Source organism: Cyclopterus lumpus, chromosome 22, assembly GCF_009769545.1.
Source record: "Cyclopterus lumpus isolate fCycLum1 chromosome 22, fCycLum1.pri, whole genome shotgun sequence".
In the NCBI taxonomy this organism is placed as follows: domain Eukaryota; kingdom Metazoa; phylum Chordata; class Actinopteri; order Perciformes; family Cyclopteridae; genus Cyclopterus; species Cyclopterus lumpus.
Window position 1 is genome coordinate 11117834 of NC_046987.1, and position 14239 is coordinate 11132072.

At 41.1% G+C, this 14239-nt stretch overlaps 1 protein-coding gene across 1 annotated transcript; it reads left to right on the forward strand.

Annotated features, from left to right (window-relative positions):
• Positions 1 to 11784: 11784 nt before the first annotated feature.
• Positions 11785 to 14230, forward strand: LOC117751582 (photoreceptor outer segment membrane glycoprotein 2-like). The gene is made up of 3 exons (XM_034563510.1): positions 11785 to 12365; positions 13106 to 13352; positions 13958 to 14230. The coding sequence occupies exons 1-3, from the start codon at positions 11785 to 11787 to the stop codon at positions 14228 to 14230; spliced, it is 1101 nt and encodes a 366-aa protein (XP_034419401.1).
• The last annotated feature ends 9 nt before the right edge of the window (positions 14231 to 14239 follow it).

Genomic DNA, 14239 nt, shown 5'->3' on the forward strand with positions numbered 1-14239 from the left:
CTTTATGCTCTCTTCCCTCGTTTTCCTTTTCTTAATAGTGTTCTTCCACTTCTTATGGCACCATGTGAACCCGTCCCCAAACTAGTCCAACCTGCAGGCTCCTCTTTGTCTGTCTGTAACACGAAACAACAGCAAAAAACAGACACAATTACATCCTCATATCCTGGGCAGTGATGTGGAGGGCCTGATGAAATATCCTGAACCCATTAATCTTTCCCCAGGGGGGCGCAGGAGACTGGGAGCACTGATTAAATGCTCCTAATAGAAGCCATTCGTCTCCCCTCGAATCTTGAATGTTTCAACACGCAACATCACCCAACACTACGTGGCCCTGCCTCTCTCTCTCTCTCTGAAAATATTTGTTTATTTCATACATTTCATTTTGTGACATCTTTTTAAGCAAGCATGATCTCTTTGTGATTTGCTTCGACGATTCAATTCACTTGTTTTCACCATTGTAAATATATCATTGAAAACTGTTCAACAACAATCATCAGAAACAGTCACGCTTGAGGTCATATGGGACGAGGTACAAATAAGTGGTTTGCACTAATAACTTAATATCCTGCTTTTCTTATCTTTGGCCACTCTGGCATTAAAAACATGAGGCAAGTGAGGAATTGCCTTCAACTAATTTTCACACAGTCATTAATATCTCTATCTGACAATTAAGCAAATCCTAAACAGCGTCATTTATGGCCTGGATGGACGATTAGATAACACTAACAGCACTTTTTTCAAAACAACCCCCTGGAAACAGACTCGGAGACTGCAAGTTAATGGATGTAATGCATTCACTATAAACGTGCACTATACATCCAAAATAGATTGGCCGTGATAGACACACACTGCTTGTACAGTATAAGGTTACTTAGGCCTGAAGTATAATAATCATAAATTAACATGGCCTAATTATGTTTCACCTGCCAAGCTCCATATGGTCCATAATTCTGAAGTAAATAATTAGGTGACTGCATCCCAATCAAACAATTATCCAATAAAACCTCAGTAAAACAATTGGTCATATCCATGCGATGACATAATAGTGCTAAGGAGTGTAATGTCCAGGTTGATGCCCAACACAATATAAAAAGGTGACCTCACCTAAGGTGTTGTATTTCTTACACATTAATAATAAGGTGTTGTATTTCTTACACATTAATAATAGCTACATTCTGGGGAATGTCATGCACATGTGACTCTTTGTACTTCAAGATACAATACAATTGAATCATATCTCCAGAAACACTGCCTTCATGTTTGGAAAATGACATCATTGTAGGCGGATGTCTTAAAAGCAATGGTGTTTATGCTGGAGGACAGGAGAAAGAGGGATGAAGTAGTAAAGAGGGCACCTGCTGGGTTGTGATGGAGCAAAATCTCCAGGGACAAAAAATGAGATCATCCAAAGATGAGGAAGCTGTTAAGCTTCTCTGGAACAATAGTGCCCCCCACTGGCCAGACTGGCTGTTATCTCCTTATGTTGACTATTCCACAGCTTCAATGTACATGATGTATCAATTGAAAATAAAGTACCTGTTTGCCATCTCTGCTGTCTCCTTTTTGCTTTGCAGTGAAGTCGCTAAAGTTGACCGCACTGTAGATATATGGTACAAGAGAATGCCTTTTATCATCTGTGAACAGAAACAAAACATAAATAAGAAATTGTTAACAATGTCAGAATATCTATCTATTAAAATCTCACCAGTTGTAATGATCTACTGCTGGAAACATCACTGACACTACAAACAAGGAAACAGCCTGACACTATCTTTTTTAATTGTATGCAACATTGCTCCACTGTTATGTCTTTAACCCTTGTCCCAGTTACAAGGTTGGGACACCGGCATGGGGCAATAGGCCGTAGAGCCCTAAGGCCCCGCGGTGATCAGTACAATTCAGCAGATGGAGGGAGGTCTGCTTGCAGTGGTAGACAGTACACCCCCCATAGAAAGTGTGGGGGAGGGGGTAGAAGGGATAGTTTCATGGATGACTGACTGCTGCAGCAAGGTTAAGGGAACCAATCACTGACACTTGACTTCCTCGCCAGTCTCCCCCTCCAGGCAGCAAAGACCCCACCCGCCTTTGGTACATGTGCTGGTGTCCTGCACCCTGTGGAGAACAGCAGCACCTCTGACATACATTTATGTCCAGCCCTAATACAAACACAAATTATTCATTTTTGGACCCATGCTAGCAGTGGCATAAATTGGGTTTTCGAATTAGAATATTGCTAATGACCTTTTGCAATGTTTTGGGAGCTCTAATGATAGCACACATTTCCTTATCTTCCAGGACACTGCATGGTTGCATAGGTTTGAATATATATATATTTTTTTTACAAATATAATAGAATAACTGTATCCCGGTTGTATGCCTCCAGTCAAATGACAGTTTTCATCCTTGTCGGTCCCAAATGTAATTACTTAATAATTTTATCCTATTAGACTTTTGTTCTCATATATAGCAAATTCATTCTTGAATTATGGCCCAAAAAGTGTATTGTGAGGTGACGGTGACGAATTTGCGAATCACTTCATCCTGTAAGCCAAGGGGAAGTTTCTGCCAAAATTTGAAGAAATTCCATCAAGGCGTTACTGAGATTATCATGTTCATGAGAATGGGACCGATGTGAGGTCACAGAGGTTTGACCTTAAACCACCAAAATCTAATCAGTTCTTCCTTGAGTCCAGTTAGACACGTTTGCCACATTTGAAGACATTCCCTCCAGGCGTATTGGATGTAGGGACGGACAACGCAAACATATAATGTCTCTGGCCACAGCTGTTGTCGGTATGAAGGTATAAAAATAAAAAGTGAATGTCACGAAAAAGTCACAAAACTAAGCCATACAAATTTCATAAAAAGGTCATAGTATAGGGTGCCATACCAATTGTAATGTTATAGTATGCAATAAAAGTTCAGTTTAGTATTTCAAAGGTCAGTTTAGTATTTCACAACATTGGATGTCATAAAATATCCTTAAATATTGTTATAGTATAATAAGCAATGACAATTGTCATAGTGTAGTATGTTTTAGGAATGTCATAGAATGCTATATACCCTTAGTCATAGCATATTATGCCATAATAATGGCATTAAAGAGGAATATTATAGTACAACATAAAAATATCATAACATATGTGAAAAAGTGTTTAAAGTGGCATAACATATCATGTAAAAGAAATGCCATGAAAAAGTCGCTCTAGAATGCCATTCAAATGTCACAGTATAGTATGTCATTAAAATGTCAAGAGTATGGAAAGCCATAACAAATCATAATATATTATGTGAAAATTAAGTTGTAAAAAGTCAGGATAGTATTTTGAAAAAAAGCATACAATATAATATAGCCTCATAGAATATGATGCCATAATGTCATAAAAAAGTCATAGAATAGTATGCCGTTAAAATGTCATAATATAGTATGTCAAAAAAGTCATAGTTACATTTGTTAAAAAGTCATGAAGAAAATAAAATGATAGTATGTAGAATAGGATGTCAACAAGTAATATAATAAAAGTAACTTTCATTTAAGAAAGTCTTAAAAAAGTAATATATGGGTCAAGAAAAATCCTAAATGTCCTTTTTGATCTAATTGAAAAGTAGGATTTGAAAAAAGTAATAAACAAAGTTATATTATACTATGTTGAAAAGTACAGTTTGTCAAAAAGTCATGAATGTGATAGCATACCTATTTAAAAAAAAGACATTATTATTAAAAGACATTAAAAAGTAATTATCTCAAAAAAAGTTAGGTATAGTATGTTGAAAACATTCTGTGTTGTATAGCTTGTGGGATGAAGTTAAGTTAGTTGAACCTATATAATATGACGAAAAAGTTAAGTTAGTTGATCCTATAGCATTTTATACAAATGTTTAACAATGTCAGTCATAGTATATATATAGTATGCCAGAAAAAAAGTGATGAAAGTATATCATAAACATGTCTTGAAACAGGGATGTAGTAAATATACATTTGTAGTTACAAGCAATTCAAATATATACAGAAGGGTAAATCGTTGGAAAAAGTAAGTATATTTCAATCAGGAGAGACTTCAATTAGAGTGAAACAATTTATTACACGTGCATGTTAAGATGAATAGTGAAGAGTCTTTGGCAATTATACTCTATTGTGACGTAGTCGGCTAAAGGGGTAGTGGTGCTGAAATGTTCTATCCTGGGAGTCACTGGTGGTGCTGGTGAAGATACGATGGGATGAGGAGCAGGACTGGGCACTAGATATGATGGAGACTGGAGATGAATGAAATGAGAACTCACAGCAGCAGAGAGGATATCAGTTTTCAAATTGGACAGCAATGGTGTGATTGTCTTGGGGTGATCGAGGCAAAATATGGTGGGTTAGTTCCAGTGTGAACGCCCACAATCATCTTCTGAGGGTTAGCGTTAGAAGAGAGAAAGAGGCCGAGAGAACAGATGAATGGAAGTGGAATTAAAAGGTTATGGTATAGTATTTCATAAAGATGTCATAATACAGTATGTCATAGTATAGTATGTCAAAGAAACTCTTAAAAGGGCATAGTATAATTATTTTTTTAAGTATTTTGAAAAAGTCCTAAAATTATATATATCATAGTATGTTGAAAGAAGTTATAGTTTAGTTTGCTAAATGAAATCATAAAAAAGTCATAGTATGCCAAATAAAGTCATAGAAAGAAGTATTGTATATAAAAGAAGTGTTATTGGCAGATGCAAGACAGATACTCCTGGAGGTGAAGATGGAGGAACGAGAGCTTTGCTGAGGAATGACTCACGGTCCACAATTACCAAGGCTTTAAAATAGATATTAAAAATGCCCCAGAAAAGTCAGTATATTAAGCCATTAAAATGACAGAACAACTTGTAGTAAAAAAATCGTATACCATAAATATGTGGAAAAAAATGTTTAGTATAGTATGGTCAACAAAAATGCATTGCATAGTATGCCATAAAAAAGTAATTGCATAGCATGCCATAAAAATGTCAAAATAAAATTGCAACTTATAGTATGGCATAGTCATAGTGTATCATAAAGAAGTCATAGCATATAGTCACAGTGTATGCTATAATTGTTATGGCATACTAGACTATGACAATTCTTTTTTCATACCATACGTATGGCGTTGTTATGGATGAGGTACTGTTGCAGCTGAACGTCCAAAATAAGAACCATTGTTTACAACGCTGCTAGTGCTTAACTAGAAGAACCAATACTACAAAATGGGCGCGGCATAATAAGGTAAATAGTAAAAGAATATTGTAAAACGGTGACAGTATAGAATGGCACAAAAAATGTCAAAACATTTCATAGTGTAGTACGATAAAAAAAAGTGTTATAAAAATGTAATAAAACTTCATAGCACAGTATTGCAGTAAAAAGTGTGTCATACGTCATCAAAATGTCAGTGTAGTATGTCATTTAGTAAAAATAGTCATAACATAGGAAAGACATGCAGACAACCTAAAAACATGACCTCTGCTGTCGCCAGCGCGGACGCGTTGAAACATCACAAAGCTTCACCTGACGTGATCGTTGCTCCCGGCTCTGGAGCAGGTCGAAGGCCGGGGGAAGCTCTGCAGGTCTCCAGCTCCTGTTTCCACCGTGTGGCCATTTTGCAATGATGGAGCAAGGTGCTCTGAACACAGGGTTCATCCATCTTTAGTCGGGCTTCAGGGGAGTTTTCATTGGTGGGGCCAGAAGGAGCCGAGGGGGTCATGATGTGTCCGGTTAGGCGTCTAGGGGTCAGAGAGCTGCCAGAGATCTGAAGCTGTGTGGGGAAGATAGAGCTGTGCACGGTGGTGAGAAGGGACACGTCTTGCTGACCGGCCCCTGCTGAGACCTTTGAGCTACTGGCAACAGGATCCTCTGACAGAGGGCTCAGATGAAGGTCCTGAGTGGTTTCAGACAGGGCACCGGAGAGGCCTTCACTGAAACTAGAACTGAAAATATGTGAGGGGATGCAGTCGGGTTGTTCTTCTTGGTCGAGTGACAATGCAGAGCTCCTCATATCAGTTACATCTGGGGGACCATGAACAATGTCTTCTCCTTTACAGCAGGGCATTTTCTCTGCAGATAAAAGTTCATGCGGTGACGTGAACATTCAGAAACCCACAATTCAGCGTGATATAATTAGAGTTTATAAATAGTTGAGGTGTTATCTTATGACAGCCTCTTAATGTGAATGGTTTACAAATCAAAGCAAACACAAAGCTTACCCTCTGCAGAAAGCACCAGCTCTCCCACAATGTCTTTGTTCAAGTTGCAAACTAAAATAGGGTCTGTGGCGCCATCTAGTGTCATTGTCTGCTCAGGGCAATCAGGCAAGGCGTCAATGGATGAAGGCATTCTGCTCCCTTCTTCTACCTCCTCCTCTTCCCCACATGGGTTCTCTCCATCAGTGAGGAGAGAGGAGATCCTCTGCAGAGTCCATGTATGTTCATACCCATAAGGATGGTCCTGTCTCAACAGAGGCAAGCAGGAGGCTGAGGTGAAGGAGGAGACAGGCTCAGAGCTCAGATCCCGAGAAGAAGAAATGTGCTCTGGTGGCTCAGGTTGCTGCTAGAACAACAACAGATGTAAATGACAAGGATCATTATTTCTAAAAATAAATGATCTATTCTGTTGTCGCCATTTTTCATAGGGACACTGACAATGCATACATTTATATGGACAGGCTTTTCCTCTCCTGGTTCATCTGCATGTGGCGTGTGCTCCGTTTCTTCTACCCTGTCTATCGGGGAGGGGCTAGGCGTGAGATGACGGAGAGCCTGGGATGATAGAAACATCCCTCTGCTATTCAATTTTCTCGCTCTGTACTCTGGCCACACCACCTCACTGTAATAAAGAACAGAGAGAACATATCTGTTGAGGAACATATTTTAACATTATTCAATCTCTGTTGCGAGTGCTTTGTTTGTATGCATGTAGGCTATCTGATGTCTTTTATGTACCACATGTTGTGGTGTATAATGTGTTTATGGGAGGCTCTGTACAGACTGCAGAAATACATTTATTTGAAAAAAGACAATTAAGAATCTATCTGTTGTCCACATGCCATCTACACACACAGTACCTTATCTTAGGATGTGGCTTTCTCACTTCTATGGCAGCCTTTCTGAGTAGCTGAACCAGTTCCTCTGGGGACAGTGGGTGGACTCTGTGAGTCTGATACAGTTTGGCAGACAGCGGGCAGGGTGGTCTTCCTGCTGACAGGTCTTATACAATGAAATTAAAATTAATACATATAACACACTTTAATTTGTTCTGAAACCATTTGACATCCTATTAATTTAATCTAGCCTACCTTTCTTCATCAGTGCCAACTGTGACCTTGTAGTCACATTTTCAATATCTCCTTCACCCTGATACTTTATTTTTAGGGGAAAGAAAGTCATTTTGCAGGTCAACATCTTCGGTGCATATGTTTTTGCTGTATTGCAAGATATTCACTTACATTGTATCCTACAGGGAGGCACTTTAAAGCCTCTGCACACAGACCAAATCCATTACACGCCTGGAGGAAGTACATGACCATGGTGTCACTTTGTGCATGGCTTCTCTTCAGCAGAGCCCAGGCTTCAGATACACAACTGGAGACCAGAGACATGGTCAACAACACACAATTAGACAATTAGTGATGATTTAACACATGATGAGCCAGCCATTAGTGTACCAGAGTGTACCTGTTTTGAAGTAGAACATCTGTACAGAGCTTAGCATCCTCAAGGCTCTCTAATGAGAGTCTGGTCCAGTGGAGGTACCTTAACGCAAACTGAGGCTGTTTCCTTGTTAGCAAACAGTGGATGATGCAACGATGCTGCCAGGAGAGACAGGGAGCAGCAGCCCTGGGGCTCAGCAATAACTCCATGGAGCCCTGGGTAGGATGTGACATGCAAAGAGCAGCATTAAAAGGTTGTTGTTTTCTAACTGGCATTTAAAATGTTTAATTAAAAAACATGTTACACTTCTACTACTTGTTGTTATCGATAAATAACGTGGCAATTGTTAAATCCTTCATGAAAACTTTCAAAAAATTCATCACTGAGTGGCAGTGGAGCATTATTACATTAATCATACGTGCTACTAGTGGCCCATTAGTGTCACCTGCAGACCATTATGGCTGCTGGAACAAGGACACTAATGTCATCAGCAGGATGGTTAACTGGCTCGTGTCGCACGTATTCATTTTAACGACTTCATCAAAGAAAGCAGCTGTCACTCACTTTTAGTGTATTAGATCAAGTTTGCTTCTTGGTTGTTTACCTCGATGTGTCCATGATCAAGCATCCAGAAGGCTCGGATTTGTTGGGAAAAGCGGGAAGAAAGACTGAAAGCGTGGCAGAAAGATTGGAGGAGGTCGTCTTTGCACTGCAGGAAGTTCGCCATATCCAGAACAAAGTACATGAGCTGTGATCCATAAAGGTTAAGAACTAATAACCGGACAATAGAAGAAATGGGATGTACAGTGTGTTCCACAGAATTTGCTGGTATTGTACTTTGATGGATACAAGTGCTTGAACTGATATGTTGTTAATATTAGGCACCAACACAAGCTTGAGCAGGGCCTGCAGGTTAGGAGGAGGGTAGCACCGGTCTGTGCCGTCTTCAGACGTCCAAATGCACCCATGTTGTCTGTCCAGCTGAGTCACCATACCCTGTATCAAAGACCTACATATTTCCATTTCTCCCTCCTTCAATCTAGTCAAATGTAAGAAAATGGAAAAACAGAGACAAAATAAAGAGAGAAACTTTGGCGGGAGGAAAATAAACCCAATGGCTCGGAATTCCTCCATTAAGTCAAATCTTCCGTGTTACCCAGGTGTCCTCAGACAAGCTTTCCGATGGCTGTGATCCATTTCCTTCCACATCTGAGAGATGCGTTTCACCTCGTGAACCTCTGACAACACAGCAGAGAACAGGAAATCAAGTTAGGTGTCATAGCAGCTCATCACATCAATATAATGTGCGCTGGGTCATTATATCTGTACCAGGGTACTTGGGCAGAAGTCCCATGATGCCCCCCCACTGAACGAGCCTCCCCAGCCAGATGTGTTGCTTTAGGGCCCTGTGCTCTCGGTTCCAGCAGCCACGTCTGATGTCTGAGGAGCCAAAGGTGTCCCTGCAGACCACACATGGGACCCCCATAACTAAAGAAAAACCCAAAAGACAAATTGGACCTCTGGCAGTTTGTAGTTGAGTCAAACGTTTAGGAAAACAACTGCCACGTCAAATATCAACCAATCCATCATGCTGGTCCAGCTGTATGCATTGTGTGTACCGTGCCAGAGGCGGGCTGAACCAGGCTGCCGTCTTGCCCACCGGGCCAGAATGAACAAGTTCCTCAGTCTCTGGAGCAGCATGTGCACCCTGTTGAAAGAGCCACAGTCCAGAAACATCCACAGGCCCTGGCAGCAGCTGAAACCTGGGAGAAGACACAATGTGTGTGTGTGTGTGTGTGTGTGTGTATATATATATAAATATGTAAGAAAATGTAAGAAAAGATCCTTAGTGTGTGTGCTTTGAAATTCAAACATAATTGATAAAGGAACATGTTCTTACACAGTGTTAATAACTCCTTTTTAGCAAACTCTGATGTCCTCTGTACCCAGCACATGAAAGTCATTAGGATTTCCTCCACATCAGCCTCCCCTGAAGCAATGGAGATTAAATGTTAATGAAACACACTGAATGAGTAAAAGGGGGGATTTGCAAATAGTGTACAGAATTCTAATTTCATGGTAGCACCTTCAGCTGTAAGCTCCCGCAGCGAGCGGATGATGGCTCCTATGTTGTTGCTGGCTAACGCCTCGGACCACTGGCCCTCTGAATCCAGCATGATGCCCTAAGAAAAGAGTTCACATGATGGGGGGGTAGAGGGGACCAAAAAAACAATGCAGATACCTAAAGACACCATAACATAGAATGGTCTTATGTGCTTGAATAACTTCTGCACTTAAGACTGGGAAACCTCTCTTAGTAACATGTTTACATAATTAGATCTATTGCGCAAGAACAGATTAAATTGTCATTATTTTGAGAAGCCTCCATAGAGGAAATTGTAACAATTTGTTGGATTCTCAATACTTACGTGGTTTGGTTGTCCGGTAGCTCCTTTAAGCTTCCCTCTTGGTCAGCACAGCGGTCAGTCCTTTATGTTCTGTCTGCCTTGTGGATTAGCAGACTGGCCCGGTGGCTACGCTAACGTTCTCCTCTTACACAAGCTACTTTGGTACATGTTAATCCACTAATCTCACTCTCAGTTAACATTTCATTGGCTGATTTGCAGTCTGTCTGTGAGGGAGTGTGTGTTAAAATTAAAATTGGAAACAGACTAGGTAAGATCAGCAAGAACAATAGGATAGCAGGGAGGTGGAAATGGACTTCTTAAAAGGACAGAGGGAGGAAAGGTACTCGGCTCTCTACAGTTTAAAGACATGTGGCACTGTTGGCCACACCCTCAATCTAATAGCAAAGGGGTTTTTTTGCTCACCGTCTTGCAAAGGCTAAACACCTGCTATGACATCATTCATTGTGGACAAAAAACACAGAATACCTGGAATGTAGAGCTGCAATAAATTAAACATCTGAAGACATTGACTTCAGCTGGGATTAAAAAATATATAGCGGTCGTTTTTCTGACATTTTAAAGACAAAACAATTCATTAAGAAAATGATTGGCAGATTACTTAATAATGAAAATCATTGTTTTCTGCATCAGCAGAGAAGTACAGCGGCAGTTTTTCCTTCCATTTTTCCGTCAGTGCGTATAAACCCTTCATGACCTTTACGTACTTCTCTTGCTCGTGCGTGTGTGAGGGCAGCACATGTTGACATATTGTTAGTTAAAAATAATTCATTTAGACTTCTTTCCGTGAACATAAATTAATTTGTATATGTGCCGAATTAACTATAAAATATCCCTTTTCAGAATGTGCAGAAGGACATCTACTCTTTTCCCTATACTATGAAAACACAATGGCCATCAACCATTACTTTCACAGTGCTGGGACAATCAGACTTGCGTAGGTGGCAGAAGGTGGGTCCAAATCCCTCTCGGACCCAGAGGGTTGATTAATGATTAAGGGGGATTAGGATGAGGTTCAGTACTTTGCTACTCGTCTCACTGTTGTGGCTGCCTTCATACTATCTGTATGTAACAACCACTCGCCTCGCTCAGGGATACATGTGAGCACGTCTGAAGGAAAACAAACTGAAAATGAGAGGAGAATAATGACAAATGTTCAGGGCGGCCGCTGACCTGTATAAGGTAGGTACAGTGGACTTCTTAGAGTCTGTTTCATTATGCCAGTTATGTATTCAATTGTATCCTGAGGAGCTTTGTCCAGAAACACATGCCAGGATAACTGGACTTAAAAGAAAAATATGTTTTATTAAACCAAATGACTCAGTTTCTCAGTTTTGCTCAAACATTACGCAAACTAGAAGCAATCTACATTTGCTTCCAGTTTGCGTATACAAATTATCAAATGTCACTGTTTTACGGTCAAAGAAATTGTGCTGTTGTGTGAGGATATATATTTGTTATACTCTCACAGATCTGCTGCATCTACAGTATAACCATAATGCAGCGTCCACAAGATATCGATCATGACTACCAGGCTAAGCTGCTTATGACAGGACCTTCACAGAAGTGTACAACCAATCCCCCTCCCTTGGTCCCCCGCAACCCACTGGAGGATAACCAGTTCCTCTCCCCTGCTCTACCGGTGTCCCACCATTAATCCCCCTTCGACTTAAAAGAAAGCGTCCAGGAGAGATACACGATGGCGGTCTTGAGACTGAAGTTCACCAAGAACGAGAGAGACAAGCTGGCTCAAGTGCTGTGGATCCTGAACTGGATCTCAGTGTTGACTGGGATCCTCCTGTTCAGCCTGGGGCTCTTCCTCAAGGTGGAGATCAACAAGCGAGGAGAGCTGATGGCTGAGAGGGACATCCAGTACGTGCCCAACATGCTGATTGCTGTGGGCCTCATCGCCTGTGCCATAAACTTCCTGGGTGGAAAGATCTGCTACGACTGCGTGGACACCAATAAGTTCTTACGCTGGAAGCTGATCATGCTGCCCTACATAATATGCACCTTCTTCTTCACCTTCTGCGTGCTGGTAGGGGCTCTGATGTGTTACAGCATGCGTGGGGAGCTAGAGGAGTCTCTGAACCTGGGGCTGACGGAGGCCATCAGGTTCTATAAGGACACAGACACACCAGGACGATGCTTCCTGAAGCGAACGGTGGACATGCTGCAGATGGAGTTCCACTGCTGTGGGAACAATGGCTATAAAGACTGGTTTCAGATACAGTGGATCAGCAACCGTTACCTGGATATGTCCCAAAAAGAAGTGGTGGAGTAAGTGCAAACAAGGAATGAGGACACTGATTTAAGTATACTCACACATGAAGTAAAAAAAAAGGACAGTATAAAGAAATCCCTCCCCTTAATATCTCAACGTGTGAAGGTATGACTCATCCTTGATAACTAAAAGAGGCAGAAGATTACAAAAAATATACATATTCTAATATAGTTGAAACCATAACATATATATATATATATAGAATAATAGGTGTCACAATAAAACCGGAATTAAATGTCCAAATGTATGCCGAATAGAACAAAATTATGAATATTCCAGCAATCTCTGTATTAGGAAAAATAACTTTATTTTAAATGTTCTGTTTTGATGGAGTCTAAAGTTAAGGAGGAGCAACTATCGGTGGAGATACATGGACTAATACACTTAAAGATCTATGTGTGTTACGTCCCAACATTAGGTATTTCACTGACAAATGAAGCCCTGAAACACATCGTGACCCACAGTAAAACCATAATTTTGTGACCATTACTTGCATAAATAAATTAGTAAAGGGTATAGGACACGTCACTGCTCTTCTAAAAAGTCAAATACCCTCTTTTCAGCAAAAGGAAATCCATCCATCCATCCATTTTCAATACCGCTTATCCTCATTAGGGTCACGGGGGCGCTGGAGCCTATCCCAGCTGACATCCCCTCCCAATAATTAGAGCACACACCCAAACAATGTCCAATGTTTCACACACGGACCCTGAGCTTCTTTTTCCTGCTTTTCTAGCCGACTCAGGAGTAACGTGGAGGGGAAGTACCTGATGAGCGGAGTCCCCTTCAGCTGCTGCAACCTCAACTCCCCGCGGCCCTGCATCCAGCAGCACGTCACCAACAACTCGGCTCACTTCAACTACGAGCACCAGACGGAGGCGCTCAACCTGTGGATGAGAGGCTGTCGCGAGGCGCTGCTGGAGTACTACACCCACATCATGCAGTCCATCGGCCTCACCGTCCTCCTCACCTGGCTGTTTGAGGTCAGCAGAGACACGTCGACCACAACGTAGAGGACAACTCCACTTAGTGTGGGATGCAATAACGGTGACGTCACGACGGCAGTGAGCTCATGTTGATGCTCTCCGTCGTGTAATAACACGCGCCATTAAAACTGCGGGCGAGTTGCATTGTTGGTAATGAACGCGTCGGATTGCGTACTATTCACTGGTCCCTGGTTTGGCTGCACAACTGTTTTTTGCAACACACTTAAAGTATGACGATGACATGTTCTTTATAACATACGATACTATAACTTGTTTTACACAATATGTATGGCATAAAATAGCATTGTACCATATTTTTAAAGTTTTTTTATTTCATACTTTACTATGACTTTTTTTTATTATGACACACTATACTAATACATTTTGTGAATTAAATAGTATGACTTTTAATGGCATACACTATGATGTTAATGACATTTTTGTGACAATATTGTGAAATCTTTTTACTTGAAGTGGACGCTTGTGTTGTCCTTTACTCAAGTTACATCATCAGGGTAAAGAACAGAAGTACAAATACGATGCAACAAGTCATCATTGTGTGTGATGTGTTCACTAAAACGTATCTGTGTGTCTTGTTTTAGCTGTCCGTGTTGACAGGGGTTCGTTACCTCCAGACCTCTCTGGAAAACGTGCTGAGACAGGGCGACCTCAACTCTGAGTCTGACGGCTGGCTGCTAGAAAACAGCTTTATGGAAACTGCCCGCACCAACCTGAACATCATCAAGTGCCTCGGCAAGGGCAACCAGATAGACACAGCCAACAATGGAGACCCCAACATTAACGTTCCCTCCACCTCTAAAGCACACTATGGGCCAGACAATGTGCCACTGAAGGAGATACCTGAAGCCAGTTGACCTCTCTCA

What these genes read in the sequence shown, in the direction of transcription:
- LOC117751582 (XM_034563510.1), top strand. Translation starts at nt 11,785, where the DNA reads ATGGCGGTCTTGAGACTGAAGTTCACCAAGAACGAGAGAGACAAGCTG. An exon ending in TCCCAAAAAGAAGTGGTGGA is followed by an intron (nt 12,366 to 13,105) that starts GTAAGTGCAAAC and finishes CTGCTTTTCTAG; the next exon opens with CCGACTCAGGAGTAACGTGG. An exon ending in TCCTCACCTGGCTGTTTGAG is followed by an intron (nt 13,353 to 13,957) that starts GTCAGCAGAGAC and finishes GTCTTGTTTTAG; the next exon opens with CTGTCCGTGTTGACAGGGGT.